This window comes from Haemorhous mexicanus, chromosome 19 (assembly GCF_027477595.1).
Source record: "Haemorhous mexicanus isolate bHaeMex1 chromosome 19, bHaeMex1.pri, whole genome shotgun sequence".
Lineage (NCBI taxonomy): Eukaryota > Metazoa > Chordata > Aves > Passeriformes > Fringillidae > Haemorhous > Haemorhous mexicanus.
The window spans coordinates 4,653,769-4,671,655 of NC_082359.1; the positions used below are offsets into that span (position 1 = coordinate 4,653,769).

At 51.9% G+C, this 17,887-nt stretch overlaps 1 protein-coding gene across 1 annotated transcript in view; it reads right to left on the reverse strand.

The window, feature by feature from the left end:
* The window catches only part of TBX5 (T-box transcription factor 5), a 35,464-nt gene extending 18,788 nt beyond the window's left edge, over positions 1 to 16,676 (reverse strand). Inside the window, exons 1-6 of the mRNA XM_059863445.1 lie at positions 16,506 to 16,676; positions 14,683 to 14,777; positions 12,035 to 12,154; positions 11,121 to 11,268; positions 8,986 to 9,138; positions 628 to 719 (exon numbers count right to left, since the gene is read on the reverse strand). Coding sequence (XP_059719428.1) covers positions 628 to 719; positions 8,986 to 9,138; positions 11,121 to 11,268; positions 12,035 to 12,154; positions 14,683 to 14,777; positions 16,506 to 16,652 — 755 coding nt within the window. The 5' untranslated portion in view covers positions 16,653 to 16,676. The remainder of the gene's footprint in view (positions 1 to 627; positions 720 to 8,985; positions 9,139 to 11,120; positions 11,269 to 12,034; positions 12,155 to 14,682; positions 14,778 to 16,505) is intronic.
* Positions 16,677 to 17,887: the final 1,211 nt, after the last annotated feature.

Below are 17,887 nucleotides of genomic sequence, written 5' to 3' on the forward strand. Positions count from 1 at the left end.
TCCTTCTTCAACCTGAAACCACCACACCTCTGCTCCTGCTCTGCACATCCAGAACCGAGCAGGCAAACACTCTCCTCCTGCCAAAGCCCCTCCAAAGTCAGTAACAACAGAGCACAACTCTGTAACAACAGAGCATAGGACTCTCCACCACCACCTCCAGAGGCAGCTGGAACGAGCTGAAAAACCCTACTCCCAAAACAAGGCTGGGAGCTTTGTCTTTAAAGCACTGTCACCTGGGAGAAAGGAACACTCTGGTGGCCAGAGCTCCTTCCAGCTACTCCAAGTTTTTATGGGTCTAAGTCCACGTGCAGCCTCAGAGAGGAGAGTTTAGTGCAAAACTTGGATGGGGATGTGACTGAAAGTATTGCAAAGACCCCGTGGCCAAGACAGCACCCCACAAGTGAGCTCCTGCCTCTGCCACCCAGCAATTAAGGAGCAGAAGGTCCAGGATTTTGGCCCCATGTCCTGGGAATATTTCAACAACCTGATGTAGAACACCCATGCAGACACCAAGGCAGGGAGTGGCACCATGTCCTGGCTCTGGCCAGGCCACGAGGGACATGCCTAGCAAGGCCCAGGTGGCTCTAGTGACCCTGGGACAGTCCCCATGAGGGTGGCACACATTACCTCTGCATCCTGGACATCCTGTGGAGCTCCATGTCATCACTGCCACGGAAGCCTTTGGCAAAGGGGTTGTTCTCAATCTTCAGCTGGGTGATCTGAAAGGGAGGAAACGCAGCGGGGTCATGGCCTGGGACAGAGGGGACAGTGGTTATTAAACCCAAGGCAGGTGGGGTGGGAGGGAAAATAGGGCTTGCAGGAACTCCAGTCATCCCTCAGCTCAGGCTGACCACTCCAGATGGGCCTTTCCCTGGAATGCTCCACAGCAAAAATATCTCCTGTCAACAGCCTCTCGCTTCTCCCAGCCTTGTCCCATAACTAGCATGTGGGACTGCTCACACACATTTTTCTCTGGAGAAAAATCTGCTTTCTGAGAGTTCTTGGTTTCATTTTGCTGTTGGGACAGAAAGGGCTTCACTGCTCCAAGGACCAGGGATGGAAGCTGGGTCTGAACAAATCCCAACAAGTATTTTCTCATCAATGCACAGGCAAGACCAAAACCTCACCTCCCAGACCCTGCACCCTCTCTCCCAGCCCAGCGAATCTCACCCTTTGGGTGTTTCAGACCAGCTAAATGTGCTCCAGGTGCTCTGCATCTGCCATCCTGCCCCACAGCTGGCAGCACTTCATGGACTCATTACCTAAATTACTTTGAGGGCAACTTCACCTGTGACCATCAAACCCTGGAGGATTTTTTGTCTCCCCATTGCTTCCAGTTTGCTCACTAAGTGAGAGTCTAAAGTTTAGCCAGATTAATTCCCTCAAACTCAACTTTGGTCCTCTTAAAGCATCTAAATTTAACATTTAAAGCAGCTTCTAGACAGACCATGCTCTTACCCAACGGGACTATGGTGCTCCAAGAGGTTCAATCCCCTCCTGCACTACTTTTCCTGAGGGTTTTGGTGAGCAGGGCTTGTCATTTAAGCCAGTATTCATTGTGGACCAGCAACACCCTCAGCTGCCCTGTGGGTTTTGTAAAAACTCCCTCTGCCCTGCCAAATCTGATGCAAATGCTTTGGTGCCTTGGCAGAAGAGGACTGAACCTGGACCGGGTGTGATATTACTGCAAAGCCCCAAAATTTGTGCAGAAGAGGTGAAATTTCCCTTTTTTTCCCCTCTTTTCTCCATCACTGCCTGGCAGTCTGAGCTCTCAGCAAGGACTCAGGAGAGACACTTGCCCAGGAGGAAAGACAACCCCGTGTTTGCCACTGGAGGAGCTTCACGCTCTCACCACGTTTTATGGAAACCCCGTCCTTCCTTCCCATTGAGAGCTGGCCAAGGGGAAGGAAAGAGCTCAGGATCAAGGGAGGGAGAACAGAGAGAGGTTCATGCTCACAGAGTCAAGCACAAACAACCAGGCCCACCTCCCTGCCAAAATCCAGAGAGGAAAATCTGGCTCGCCCAGTGTCAATAGCAAACCTCGCCAGGTGTATGCACAACCAGATTATTTTGCTCTTTTCTTGTCTTTTTGCATATTTTTTTCCAAGGGCCACTTGTTTATTTGCCATTTTTGCCTCATTCAGCCCCAAACTTCTCACAGAGCCCCCCACCACACTTACACTTATCTCCACAGGCATTCCCATTAAATCAGGACCATATTTCAGCACATAAACAAGCCCTTGGCACTTTTGCCACTTTTTTTTTTTTTTTTTTTGTCCTTCATTTCAGATTTCAAAGGGAAGGGTAAACAAACAATCTTTTGGGGTCAATTTGCCAGTTGAGCCATTCTCTAGCAATAAAACAGAGGTGCATTTTGTAATTAAAAGCCCTGAATTATTACACAACCAGCTGTGTATTTTGCAAAGCAACTGCCTATCGGTTTGAAGGTGGTGACTCTTCTAGAATGAATAATAGGCATTATTCAACATGTTGAATGCTCCTGAAGCCCTGTAAATGTAGGAATTGTCCTCCCTTGCCGACCCCAATGGCAATATTTGCTCACATAAGTCCTTCAGTGAGTGAGGATTTACAGGATTGGCACCAGCACACAAAGGCACAAAGGGCCGGATTCATCCCAACCTGACCGAAGGCATTTTAACCAAGGCGCCTGCACTGGGAGCCTCAGCTCCCTCCTGGATCCAAGGGAGGGAGATGGGGGCTGCCAGAGGGCTCTGGGGTGGGTGGCAGTGCCTTCACAGGTCCCCAGTGCACTCTGGTCACTGGAGGAGGAGCCAGCAGTGCTCCAGCCCCTCATTTAAGCCCCTCAGTTGAATGCCCTGTTTGATTCATCAAGGTTTTAATGACCCACAAAATAGCAGCCAGATTATCTAAACAGGACCTCAATGTGTCAAATCTGGTGGTTTAGGAGAGGAGAAGTCCCCTAACCCACACGAGGAACACACTTACAAGCAAAGGTGTAGATGCTGGTGGCCAAAAGCCCCAAGAGATTCACGGCCAACTTCAGCCTCCTTAAAATTAAGGATCTGCTGGATTAAAGGCATCTAAAAACCAGGGACTACAGGTTTAGAATTCATTCTCAGACCTTTGGTGTCCTTCAGATGGATTGGAGCTCCCAGAACAAAGTTTCCCCAGGTGACAACTCACGGCATCAGCCACCTCAAAGCCAGGAGAGCCCCAGCCAGATTTAACAAAACTGTACCCAACAAACTAGAAAACAGAGAGAAAGTTGGTGAATCCCTGCTTTAGCAAACAACCTGAGGAAGATATTTCATTTGGCCACTTTTTTACCTGACTTCCAAACTATTCCAGAGGTGGAAAAGCAAACTCAGGGGTGGAAATAACCTTCTTCTGGATCAGCTTTGCCACAGCAAAACTGAGTTTAATTGACTATAACTCACGGGGGGGCAGGGGGGGAGAAAAGCTGTCAGAAAGTCAAATGACAATTACCTCATGAAAAATAAAACAAAATACAACGTCCTGCGAGGTCATTAAGACAGAGTGCCCAGGGCTGAATTGTACAGCACAGGTTCAATAAAACTGAAGGGCTTTGTTTGTGTTACTGATGGCAAAGCTTCCCTGGTTCCTGAAGCTGCCACAGACCCTTGGAGACCAGGTTTCTGCAGGGTGAAGCCCTCCCAGATTTCCACTTTTCAGGGCTTGTCTGACCTATGGGTTCATCTTCACTTTAATGGGAAGTGACAGGTTCCCAATGGAATTGGGAATCCCAAAGGAATCCCTGGGATGCTCTCCTTTCTCTGGGCTAATTGGCCACAAAGCTTCTGCTGAGACCTTCCCAATAGCATCCTTAGCTCCAGTATGACAAAATTTAGCTTTGCATGGAGTTAGGTCGAGGAAAGATGCTTTACTTCTTTTTTCTTTTCCACAGACATGTATTTATATGGGATTTGTGCCTAAGGGCTCATGAATAGCATTATGGCCAAAATCAAAACTACCCTTTTGTATTATTCTTTATCAAAAACTTGCCATGATAAGATTTTTCTCAATTGTTTCTCACTTTAGAACGTTGTAAAAAAGTTAAAACTTTGTTAGGGGTGATGTGCTCCACACCAGGTGCTCTGGACTCTATTTTATTTACATATTTTGCTATCAACTTTTTTTTAAGCATTTAAGCTAAGTGAAAACACTTCAGTCTGGTCTTTTGGGGCTCTTCTGAAACTAAGAAAGGTTGGGCATTCTGGAAAAGGAATGCTCTGCAAAGAATATGGATCCTGAATTTCTGAATTATCACTCAGGTCTACTTGGAGAACTTAAAACAGATTGGAGGAGGGGGAAATAAAATCCCCATTTAGTGATGAAGAGGTGCAGGTGATCACCCTTGAGAGGGGCAGAGCCCTGGTGGAGCTCCCCTCTCCGTGGGGATCCAGCTCTCCCTGGCCTGCAGGTGGCCGTGGTCCTGCTCAGGGTGGCACAGAGGGACCTGGAGCAGCTGTGCCACCTCTGGAGCTGGCAGTGCTGGCAGCCACAGGAGGCTCCCTGGGGCTGCAGAGCACAGAGGCTTTTCTGCCAGGCTCTCACAGAGCCCAGGTGGGGACCAAGGCAGGATGGGGGAGGAAGCCAAACCAGAGGAGTGGGAAGGAGAGAAACAGATGCAGACAAGGTGCCTGCTGAGCCCAGGGAGATGTGGGCCAGGCAGAGGAGCTGGATGGAGACTCAGAGCCCCAGGAGAAGGGAGGGGGGAGGTGCTGGCAGAGAGGAGAAGATGCTGAACCCAAAGCAGTGAAGGAAATGGGAGGGGCTGGGGGGAAACAGAGGGGCTCACTGAGGAGCCTGCTGCCTGAACTGGGACACAAGGATGGGAAGAGAGACCTGGCTCAGAGTTTTGGGGGAAGGAGATGAGTCTGCAGGCAGGATGGATGCCAGATCCAGAGGGAGTCTTGGCCAAGATTTAGGAGAGGGGCTGCTTTGAGGACCAAAAGGGTCCAGGGGCTCAGGGCTGGCTGAGTGCCCCATCCCAGGGCTGGCAGGGAGCAGGGACAGGATTGGGGACAGAAGGAGACAAGGCTGCTTCAGCCAGAGTTGTGAAGGGCACGAGACCCCTGGAAGGAAGCACTGTCCCACCAAGGCCTGGGACAGCAGTAAGGATCATGAGGAGCCCCAGAGAGGGTCAGGGAGAGAGCAGCAGCTCCCTGCCATCCTCAGGTGCCCCAGGGCTGCACAGAAGCCACCAGGTGTGGTGATGAAGAGGAGCTATTTGGTGTCACCTTGCTTAGCCCCAGGGAGCTCTGTCTCTCGCAGCACTTGGGGGATCCCTCTTTGGGGAGGAGTCTGCCCTGGGTAAGGAGAGGGGCTGTCCCCTCTTGCCAGCCAGATGGAGAAACACAGGGACAATGACCCCAGGCAGGGCAGGGAGAGCCTGGGGGGCTGCACAGGGGAATGCCATGAGATGCCAGCCAGGCCACCCCACTGGTGGCCTCTGCTGAAGGGGTGGAGGTGGCCGCCTGCCACCTGAGACAGGGAAAATGGAGCTCTCAGGAGAAAACACACCCAAGGACCTGCCCACCTCCAGCCCTCAAAGACAGTGACAAGAAGCCACATGCTCAGAGGGGACAGGCAGCTCTCCAGAGCTCCCAGAATGGAACACCAGCTGACTCACCAGCATGATTTTAGCACTGGGTCTTTTTAGGGGAAGGATGAACCCCTCTATTCAGAAATCCCACCAGATATCTGGCAGTGAATCCGGTCTTTGGCCATGCCCTGCCCTGCTCCTCCCTGGTGCACACAGCATTTCTGGGTGCCTGGAGCATCCCACCCAGGGCTAACATTTCTTTAAAAGAATTTTGGCTACCAAGAATGTTAAATAACTTAGGGTGGGAAAAAAAAAATCAGCATAAAACCGGATATCCTGAGGGGGGGGAACCAATATAAAGCCCAAGTCCAGCTAAGGGGGAAAGTAGGTTGTAAAAATTAATGAGAATAATTGTTGTGAATTCTTGCTTTTGAAAGAACCCTCGTGAGGGGAGAACCTTAATTATTTCTGTCTATTAGGTTCATTTCCTGGTCCTAAGCAGAGAGCTCATACCTAATAAATATGAGCCAGTAACACAATGATTTAGGCTACAGCAAAATGGTGCTTAACTGCAGGGAAAGTTAATATTTGGGAATCAACCTGATTGCAAGCACCCATTGTGTAAATGGCAAGGAAATGAAATGTGCATGTGACCTTTTTTAACACCTCAGTATTTCTGGGGTGTTTTTAAGGATAGCAGAGAGGGGGGAGGTGACCAATGGAGCTGCTGACAACCGCCCTGAAAACTTCACCAAAACTCTCTTCATAGCTTAAGCCTCTTTTTGGGGAGTAGGGCTGAGGAGAGGGAGATCCCAGGGTGCTTAAATATCTTTTCAGGCTGTCTAAAATATCAGGGGAAATAAGCTCAAGCCCTGCATTGGGATTGCAGCTGTGCTCTTGAAATAAATTGACCTATCTGGAAGCAGGCAGGTATTTCTATAAGCTGTGTAAGCATGGACTCAAATGCATTTTGGGGTGAGTCACACAATTCATTGTGTAATAGAGTTCAGCTCTAACAGAGCTCTGGAAACCTAAACCCCATTCAGGGATGAATTTGTGTGTGTGTGTGTAAAATACATGGGTGTATAAAACTGTGTGTAAAATATGGCAGAGGCTGGGTGGGGTGGATGGGAAAGATTGCATGAGGGATGAGCTGCTGGTGAGGGGTGAAGGTGAGAGAGAAAAGTGGGGAAAAAATCAGCAGTGCACTGACAGCAAGAGTTGGGGGATGCCCCACAGGTTGGGGGCTGCCATCCTTTATGGTGGGGGGAAATGCAGCCTGCATTGCAAGAGGAAAATCTGGTTTTCCAAGCAACCTCTCAGCTGTGAAAGCTGAGCTCAGGTTTCAGCTGGTGGAAAAGACCCCAACTCAGTTTCACCAACCTCAGCTGGAGGATGTTTCTCCTTGGCATTTGCATCAACCCCAATATCATTCATTCCCTGTCTGCACTGGGATGAGCTACAGCATTTATTCCCTTCCCTGCAGGGAGATGCCATTTAGGGAAGATCATCCCCTGGTTTATTTTTATGGCTCTATCTTTCCCAATTGGGATTTTATCTTGGGGCTACAGGCACTCTTCCCCTGTTCCCCTCCTGATCCCAAGCAGCAAGGGGAGGAATGTGTGTGTCAGGGAGCAGAGGGATGTCAGAGCCTGTAAAACGTGTCAGGGGTGTGTAAAATGTGTCCTGGTGTGTCTGTGGGGATTCCTGCCTGTGTCAGATACACAGATGTCATTTCTTATCACACAGATGTTGCTGATTTACAATCAAATATTCCTGCTCCTCCTAGCATGGCAGTTTTCCCAAACTACTGTACTTACATGTTCCTGCTTTGCTTTAGTTTTATTTGCATGATCATTTCTTTTCCTATAAACCAGCCCCATTTTTCTTCAAAGGAGAGCAGCTCCACTCACGTCTGTTTTCTGCTCGGGAAATGCCTTTAAAGCAGGCAGTGTGTCCTGTTTTATTAACTCCCACTTCTATTAATATTATATTCTTTCTGCAAATCCATCAAGCAGAAGTTAAACTTGATTTTATAGCATCCACAGTGGAGTTATAATTTAAGGCATAATTTGGCAAGGACTCAATTTGGATTGGGTTTGCTTGTCCCAGCCGTGCCAGCAGCTCCTATTTTAAAGGTCAGGGAAGTATTTTCCTTTCTCCCTAGTTATGGTGGAACACTCTTTCTTCTCTAGCCCAGCTCTGCTCTCTGCAGCTTGCTGGTCAGCTGATGGGAACCTGCATTTCCAGGAAAGCATCCAGGATTTCTTTGGGGTGCTAAATGACTTTTCTCTGTTTGAGAAATAAATATTATATCGGGTACAAAGGAGCCATCCTACCTGCCTGGAAATACAAGTTTATAGTGAGTGCTTTTTATGTAATTAAGAGAGGAATTTGCTTTTTTGCTGAAAGAAATTGAGTTTTCATGGGGCTGTGGCAAGGGACAGTTGGTGAAAGACATCCCTGATTCATCTGTGGAGAACCACCCTGCCTTCAGCACTCAGCCTTCGTCCTCCTCCTCCCGTGCTGGCTGGGGAAGCCCAAACCAAGCCGGGAAGGAGAGGGAGCAGCGGGCTCCTCACAGAGGGGCAGCAACAGAACCAAGAAAACTCATATTCCACCCAACCCTTTTCTACTCCGGCAGAAGACAAACCCACCCCATTATTCTCGTGCTTTGTTTGCCTGATCTCGGGAGCCGAGCCTCCCTTTCCTGCCCGGGCCTCCCGGCTGCCAAGCCCGCAGCCCCCCGTGGGCAGCCGGGTTATCAGCGCCCGGCCGCGGAGGGGAGCGCCCGGCTCCCTCCTCCAGATTAGGAGCCTTTGACCCATGGCGAGGGGGGGAAGATAAAGCAAACTTCCTCGGTTGGTCGTCTCCATGTGAGCAAAGCATCCTGGTGAGCTCATTCCCCCTCCCCGGCTCGCCCCGAGCTTGGCTTTGGATGCTTTGTGCGGCCAGGAATAACAGAGGGGATGGGATGGGGATGGGAGAGAGGAAAGGGGAAGGGAGGAAGAAAATGGGCGAGGGAGAGGAAGGGACAGGAAGAAAGGACAAGGGGACAAGGAGAGGAAAGAAACGGGAAGAGAAAGGAGAAGGAAGGAAAAGACAAGAAGAAAGGACAAGAAGAGGAAAAAGAAGGGGACAAGGAGAGGAAAGAAAGGGGAGGAGGAAAGAGAAGGAAGGGAAGGAAAAGGACAGGGAGGGGAGAGTAGGAGAAGAAAGGACAAGGGGACAAGGAGAAGAAAAGGAAGGGGGAAAGGAGAGGAAAAAGGAGGGGGAAAGAAGAGGAAAAGAAGAGGGAAGGGAAGAAAAATGAGAGGGAAGGAAAGAAAAAGGAGAGGTGAAAGAAGAAGCAGGGAGGGAAGAGGGGCTGAGCGGCTCCGAAAGAGGGAAGGAGCGGGATGCGGTTTGCCGGGGCGGAGGCCGGCCCAGCCCCTCACCTTGTGGTTTTGGTAGGAGGTGACGGCGATGAAGGCGGTCTCCGGGAAGACGTGGGTGCAGAAGGCGGTGTTCTTGGAGCCGAAGCCGTTGTTCTCGTCCGCTTTCACGATGTGAAGTCGGGGCTGGTACTTGTGCATGGAGTTCAGGATGATCTGGGCAGGGGAAAAAGGAGAGGACATCCCGTGGGAATGGAGGGGGCACAGCACGGCGCATCCCCCCTTCCCAGGGGAGGAGGAGAAGAACACACACCAGCAGGAACCCTCAGCCCCTTCCCCAAAATATTTGCCCTTTTTAGGAGCCCCTTCGAAGGGCAGATGGAGGTGCTGGGGTAGGGGCACGGATCTCTCCAGAAACTCGCCCGGGAGCCCGGCAGGGCCGGGAGGTGCTGTCAGAGGTGCTTCCTCACCTGCTCCCCCACACAAAGCCCTGAGGGGCCAGAGCTGCTCCCCCAACACGGGATGGGAGCAAACGGGGGCGTCTCAACACCCCCATCCCATGGCAGGGGGGGTCAAGAGTGCAGAAAGGGCCAGGGAAGAGAGCTGGGGGGGATTTGGGGGTTTAGGGACATCCCTCCCGCCAGGCACCCGCGGAGGACGGTGGTGGAGCCGGGAGGGGCTGTGAGGGGTTCCATATAAAGAGCGGGCCCTGCTCGGTACCGGGTTAATCCCGGGGGAGGATGGGGGGCGGCGGCGGCGGCGGGGGGCGGCTCGGGCCCGATAATGACTGCCGGACCCTGGCGACAGCGAGACGCAGCGCGTCCCGCCGCCGCCTCCCCCGTCCCGGGGGTTTAAGCAAATTGCTTTGACATCCAGGAAAGTCGTAGACATCAACGGTGAACGATCTAATGGTTTTTAATTTCATTACAGCGACTCTAATTGAGAGGCTCCTGGCGCAGCTCCTCCTCTGAAGTCCCTTATTGTCCCCTCAGCGTCTTCGGTTTGTTTGGAGGGACTTTTTCCCCAGAGCCGCCTGTTCCCAGCGGGGATGCCTGGCCCCTTCCCCTCGGGCCGGATCCCCCCCTTCTCCCCAAAAGCACCCCGGGGCTGGGATGGGTTCCCCCGGCTGCGCTGCTCCCCTCCCTCTTCCCGCAGGAAAGGTCCTGATCCCTGGGAAGCAGCCCTTGCAAACCCCTTCTGCAGCAGCTCAATTAGAATTAAAATAAAATTCGAGTTATAAAAAGAAAAAGGAAATCAACACCCGCAAACGGAGGTGCAAAGGAGAGCTTGTAAATGATGCTCAGCATTGGGGTGGGCTGGGGACTCTGCTGACTCCTCTCCCCCAAAGCCCTCTCACTTCTTGGCTACCACGTGGGCGAGGATTTAATAGCACAAAATATATCATTAAAAAGGGAAAAAGGAAAAAAAAAAAAAAACAGCTTGGAAAAAATGAAACTGAAGTGTTGAAACGAGACTGGAGGAAAATCCACTCTTGGAAAGGGCTGGCGGGATCTGGAGTCACATATTCGTTCAATTACAAATTTTATATATATACATACACACATATATATATTTTATTCATACATGCACATATATATTTGCTCAGAGGAACTCGCATCTTTGGAGACCTTCGAAGGAGGGCTGTTACTGGCTGCAGAATTCACACAAAGTTTCACGGCCCCACGAGTCTCGCAAAGACTTTTTTAATGCCCAAGAAGTTCTAGCGGGACATCAATTTCTCTAATTGTCTTTAATTATTGTTACTTTTCCTTTTTTTTTTTTTTTTTTTTTCTGATAGAGGGATCACATTGTTTAAGGTACTATTTCCTCTGCTAATTATGCCTGATTGATTTTACCTGTTAGGCAAATGCCCGGAGGCAGCGGGTGGATTTTAACGACTTGGGGGCTCCCCATGCCATTAAAATCAGAGTGACCAAATCCTCAGTGAAGCCAGGAGAGTTTCACCCACTCGCCAACTCCAGGCCCCGGGGGTCTGTCATAGAACAACCCGGGTTTAAGGTTTATGCTTCTATTTTTGGGGGGTCCTCAGTGGGGTTCGTCCCGCTCTCTCAGGGTGAAATGACACCCCAGCAGCCCTGCATCTGAGGGTGGGTGACATTGGCATGGCCTCGGTGGCAGGGGACACCCCCCGTGCGTGCTGGACAGCACGATGTCCTTGTCCCAGCCCCGGCACTTACATGTCCGAAGGGATCCAGGTGGTTGTTGGTGAGTTTGAGCTTCTGGAAGGAAACCAGCTGCCTCATCCAGTGCGCTCCGGTGGCGGGGGAATCGGGGTGCACGTACAGCCTGCCGGGCATGGCCGGCTCTGCCTTGCCTGTCACCGACCTGCGTGCGACACGGGGCTGAGCTGCGGCCGCCTGGGGACGGCCCGTGGGCTCCTGCTCCCTATCTGGCCTTTCATGGGGCTTCTGCTCCCGGCCATCCCCTCCCGTGGGCTCCTGCTCCCCGTCCGTCCCTTCCTGGGGCTCCTGCTCCCGGCCATCCCCTCCTGGGGCTCCTGCTCCCCCATCCGCCCCCTCTTGGGGCTCCTGCTCCCCGGCCATCCCCTCCTGGGGCTCCTCCCGTGGGTTCCTGCTGCCCCTCCATCCCCTCCCACCCAGGTACCCCTTGCCGGGGAGAAAAGGCATTTCCAGCACGACTGGCTCGGGGAATTACTGAGCTCTTTGGCACCTTTCCCGACGGAGATGGCTCTCGCAGCTCGCCCGTTTAACCCCATCCTTCCCCCTTTCCCTAATTTACTGCCAGGAGCAAAAAAAAAAAAAAAAAAAAAAAAAAAGAATCCTTAAAGATTTTCCTGCCCTGCGATATTCCCTTCCTTCATATAATTCAACCATCAGCTCCACAATAGAAAATAATCTCATCGTCAAACAGGATTCGTTAATTGCGACAGAATTCCTGCGGTTTTTCCTTTTTTTTTTGGATGCGTTTCTCTCCCAGGGGCTGTGGGAACTGGGAACACCCCACTAGGCCCAGGTGAGGCTCCTGCAGCCCAACCTTTTGCATGGAAAAAGAAGGACGAGCCGCTGATGGAAGGATTTCTGCCCCCCGGGCAGCCCCAGAGGTCCCGTCCCTCTCCCCCACGCGTGCCTACCATTTATTATCCGCGAATTTGTATCTGTGGTCATCGGCCGGTACAATATCCATCAACAGGATGTACTTCGTCTTTGGGTTGAGTCCAGTGACCTTCACTTTGTAACTGGGGAACATTCGCCTGTCGAATAAATAAATAAATAAATAAAAGTATAAAACCAGAGAAAGTTTGCCAGGGTGGTTTTGTGTGTGCGAGGAGGAGACATTGGGGGGAACATTGAACAAAAGAGTTAAACCCCGTTCCCAGGTGGATTTTCCCCACCGTCCCCTTGGCATGTGGGACGAGTTTGAGTGGTGCTGGGTCCCATCCAGGCGAACCCGGTGATTTATCAAAGCAAAATCGGAATTTCGAGGCTGGCGGGTTTGTTTATTCACCTCCTCGCGTGTCTGCTCGTCTATTTGTATTTTTACTAATTATTTCTTTCACCAAAGTTTTGAATCTCCGTTTTTTGAACAAATCTGAACGTGAGAACTTTTGGAAGCAAGTTACTTCCCTCCCTCCATAAACCGCTGGAACAGGAGAGGAAATTTGCCAAAAAAAAGTTTTAAAATAAAAGTTATAATATAGATACTCCTATAAAAATTAGATTTATATATCTTTCTATAAATGTATATGTTTATAGAAATGTGTTCTCATATATTGCATATATAGAAATAGAAACATTTTAAAATACATTTATATGGACACCTTGAGGTTCTAGGGACAGATACGGAGCAAAAAACCTGCACGCACTCAGGTGGAAGAGAAAATCCGTGAACAGCCGTGAGATCACCCCGAGTCAGCAGCAAACACACCTGACAAATCCTTGGAAACCCTCGGAATACACACAAGGCAGGGGCTTTTCGAAATATTTTCCATTACTGCAAGGCAGGCACTTAAACCACTGCTGTTATTTTAGTTCGAGCTTTCCAAATATTTAAAAATAAAGCAGATGAAAATGGAGCCCTGGACTTAAAACAAGCATAAACAACAAAAAAAAAATTAAAAAAAAAAAAAAGTCCCACACCTCTAAAAATACCTCGCTTTTCTCCGAGGCTCGGGATCTTATCGCTGCCGTGGGGAACCTGGGCTGGGCTTTAATTCGGGTCTAAAAAGTTGTAGGGGGGGCGAAAAGCGCCCAACGAAGGAAGCGGGTGTTGAACTTTTTAAGGGAGAAGAAACCAAATTCCACCTGGAGATTAATCTGCAACTCCATGGCAAACACCTGAGCAGCGGGACCAGGGACTTCAACGGGAACCACGGGCAATGATATAAATCAGGAAAGCGAGCCCGCATCTCCCCTCGAGCCCTGCCTGTAAATGTCTCTTTTATTGCTCTCCAGATGAGATCTCTGTCCACAGAGATTTTTGTTTGAAATTTCTGCAAGGTGGTTTCTGTCTCCCTTAGAGAGTTGGATTTTTTTTTTTTTTTTGGTCCCTGTGAACGGGTTTTTTTCGGGAGATCCCATCACCGACTCCATCCCATGTCCCCTTGGCCACAAACCCCTTTCAAATCCATTTTCGCAGCAGCGAGGTTCAAGAGGAAGGCGAGAGCTCTTCACTAAAACTTTATCCAACCAGCTCATATTTATTTTCCCCCTCCCTCTTCAGGCAAATTTTGGAAGACCACAACAAATACCAGCTGACAGAGCAAAATGAAAGTTTCATTCTGCCTTGTTGATTGTGTCCCTACAACTTAAAACCATTCCTACACGTGGAGGCTTTTTCCCTTTTTCTCCGAGAATTCTAATTGAAAATCACAACGAAAAATCCTCCCTCGGGCTGCCCCCAATTTGTTCATAGGACTGGAGAGACTTTTTCACTGCGTCCCGCTGGCCACTCTTCAATTTAACAACCCTCCACCACGTTAATATTCAGGATAACGTTAAATCCCCTCAAAAATACCCGCGTGCACATATAAATATCTGCGGATCAGGTTTACACAGCCGGTCATGGAATCGATTAAACCCCAATAAAGTTGGATTTGCAAGGCTACATATTTTGCCGCACACCCACGCAGATAAACACCCGCCTAGAAATACACCCACATGAGATTTATTTGCGACGCATCTATCTCTGCATCTAAACAGCCCTGTTATCTCTCTATAAACAGTAGCTTAAGACCGCCTGGACTTTTAAAAGGGGTGAAGTGGCTGAGATGGGAATATTCGCTCCAGAGTGAGCAAAAATAAATAAAAAACTCTGTAAAACGGCATCAGACTTTGGGGGGGAGGGGAGCAGAAGAGCCAAATTGCTATAATAATAATAATAATAATAATAATAATAATAATAATAATAATAATAATAGTGGCCCACCGAGCTGCTCTAAACAAAGTTTGCTTTTTGGCCAAGTGGTTGCAACTCGCGCTTGCCTGGAAAGTTTCCAAAGGCCTGAAGTCGGAATTAATGACCCAACTGTTCTGGTTAAGAAAGAAGCCAGAAGAAACAATTTCTGCCGCCTCTCTCCAGGCTGGGAGGGCTCTGCACGGCCGGGCAGTGGCACACACACACACACACACACACACACACACACACACACGGGGGGGGGCTCGGACACGAGAGGTGTGACCGTCCCCGTGCCAGGGAGGTGCCCGGTGCCCCCCATCCAGGCGGGGGTGTCTCCCCGTCCCCGCAAACGCGGAGGGGACCGCGGAGCCCCCCGGCTCTTACCTCCCGGCCTTTGTTATGATCATCTCCGTGCCCACTTCGTGGAACTTCAGCCACAGCTCGCGTTCGTGCAAAAACACCTTGATGCCCTCCATGCCCTGCGGAGCGGGGAGGCACAGATCGTCAGCCCCGAGGGGAGAGGGGACAGCCCCGAGAGCCACGGGGACAGCCCCGAGGGGAGAGGGGACAGCCCCGAGAGCAGAGGGGACAGCCCCGAGAGGAGAGGGGACAGCCCCGAGGGGAGAGGGGACAGCCCCGAGGGGAGAGGGGACAGCCCCGAGGAGCGGGGACAGCCCCGCCAGGGCAGCCGGGCCCCGCCGGGAAGCTGGCAGGGGAAGGGCCGGGCTCTGCGGGCCGGAGCTCGGGGCACTCCCGGGTGACCCTGCCGCAGAGCCGGCCGGAGGGGTTTCCAGGCCGGAGCGCGGAGATGCTGCTCAGGGCAGGCCTGGAGCGGGGTCCCGCGGGGCTCTGGGGCGGGGGGCGATGGCAGAGAGCCCCCGGAGCCGGCTCCGACCGCATCCTCCCGAAGAAATCCCCGGCGCCCCGGCCCAGCGGCTCCCAGAGCCAAGCGGAGGAGATTGACACCATCCCACGAGTGATTTACAGGCCAGAGCGGCGGGGGGTGTCACCCTGCTCCCCTCGCCCCCTGATTTTCTCTTTCCCACCCAAGAGCTGCGAGCCCTGCGGTTGGGGCAGATGCCACCCTGGGGACAACGCGTCCCTCCAGCCGGGCTGGGAGGCACAGGGGACACCCCCGGCCAAACCAAGAGCTTCTCGCCATCGCTAAAAAAGGCCCGTCAAACTTCGGGGGTCGCTTTCCAAACACCCCCGCTGGCCCCGGTGCCCGTCTCGGTGCCCACCCTGGCCCTGCCGAGCCTTCTGTGCACCCCGTGGCCAGCGGGGTCCATCGGGGGTACCTGCCGGGGCACCCCACAGCAGGGACCGCGGTGGAAAATCTCCTTTCCCCGCACTTCTCCCCTCCCCTGCCACGGCTGCCCCATACCGGGAGCTCCCAGCGCACAGAGAAGCCGAGGGCTGGCTCGGAGCACGGAGCCCACCCAGCCCCAGGGGGGCGAGGGCTGAGGGAGGGCAGCAGGGACCCCCCAAGTGTCGCTGTGGGGGTGCCCACGCGTGGCTCAGCCTGCGCTGAGTGCCCGCTGTGCCCGCCCGGGTGTCCGAGGGGTGCACAGATGCGGGTATGTACAAAATATTCACATTTATATATAAATATAAAGGCATCTCCGCCCTGTGGGTGCTCGCCCGTGCATTTGCCCACTCGGGCGCGGACACTGGTGGGTGTGGGGGTGCCGCTGCAGGGCGGGTTCCCCTCGCTGTGTTTTGGGGTCCTGCTCCCCTCCTGCTCCTCCATACCCCCAAAACTCTCCCGGGTACATCCCCGCAGCTTTGGCGCTGGAGCACGACCTCAAATAACACGGCAGGAGAAAGAGCCCACGGCCAGGTGAGGCTTTGCCCTCGCGTGGGGCCTAAACTCGCCCAGCCCCGCAGCTGGGGCGGGGGCACACGGTGGGGAAAGGGGCAAACGAGCGAATGGAACAGGGATGGGGTGGGAAAGGGGCAAACGAGTGAACGGAACAGGGATGGGGTGGGAAAGGGGCAAAGGAGTGAACGGAACAGGGATGGGGTGGGAAAGGGGCAAAGGAGTGAACGGAACAGGGATGGGGTGGGAGAGGGGCAAAGGAGTGAACGGAACAGGGATGGAGTGGGAAAGGGGCAAACGAGCGAATGGAACAGGGATGGAGTGGGAAAGGGGCAAAAGAGCGAATGGAACAGGGATGGGGTGCAAGGGGAGCAGCGTGGGCCCTTACCTGCTGCGTGAAGGCTGCTTGGGGAGAGGTGGGCGACTTGCTGGTGGCCCCCAGCTGCGTGTCCTGCTTGCCCTCGGCCTGCAGCTCCTTGGCCTCCGGATCCGCCGGCGTGCTGGGCAGCCCGAAGCCTTCCTCGCTATCCGCCATGTTACGAGCTTCCTTCGCCGAATCCCCCACTGCAGGCACACGTCGGGAGAGAGCAGAGATAAGAGACGCACAAGTCAATGCTGACGTTTAATAAAAGATAGATTTTGATCGGGCGGGGTGGCTCCGAGCGAGCGCAGCGCCGGCCCGGGCTGCCCCGACCATCCCAACACTCACTTTAACACTCGCAAGGCCCTTTAACTTTGGGAGAGGGAGAAATAAAGACTTTTATTTATTATCGCAGCCCGCAAGGGATGATAGGATTTGGGGGGGGCTCGGGGGGGTGGGGAGGGAGGGGAAGGGGGAGGCGGTATTATTGAATGCATCTTTTGGAAAAGGTAAACAGCGCGTTTTTAGGGCTGCTGGCCGCACGCGGGGAGCGAGGCACCCGAGGGGCTGCCGAACGAGCAGCTGGTGGCACAAATGGCTCTGGAGCCCCCACCTCGAATCCCCCGACCTCCAGAGCCTCCCCCGAGGCTTGGCCACCTCCAATTCCTCCCGGCTCGCTGCGGCCCGGGGGGTTGAAAGTCCCAACTTTCCTGGCAGGGAAGTGGAAGCGTTCACCCCGCTCCGGTTTGGAGCAGGAAAACACCACTGACACACGAGGCCACTTCTGGCACCCAATTCCCAAGGAAAATTCAACTTTTTTGCACCTCTTATAAAACATGAATAATTTTAAAAGCCTGTTCTTCTTTTAGCCCGGACAGTTATGAGAAAAGCAAAGGATGGACGAGAAAATTACAATGTAAAAATGCAAATAAATCAATCGGACAAACGCTGTGCGAGGTAACGAGGACTCGGGCTGGTGAACGGGGAGTGGAACTGGGGCTGGAGTGAACTAAGACAGAACATTTAGGATAAAACTGCACCAGCAGAGAAAACGAGCTTAAAAATTACAAGGTTTATATCTGATGTGAGTAACCGCAGTGAGTTTTAAAACTGTATTTGACTTAGTTTTAAAGGCTCTATCAGGAATGGTAAAAGTTTCATAGCAACAGAAAAAAAAAAAAAAACCAAAAAAGATAAAAGCCATTGAATTATCTGTTAGGTTTTTATTGTTTTTAAGGAGTTTGGAGTTTTAGCTGCTTTAAAAAAATATTTCTTGCGTGTTTCAAAGAAGGGGATTCAGTTTTGAAAGGCCAACCATATGGAGGCAATATTGGGTTTAAATACATGAGAATGTTTTTAAATGAGTTCTTCGCCCTACAACGGTATTTGAAAGCTGTTCAAAATCAAGC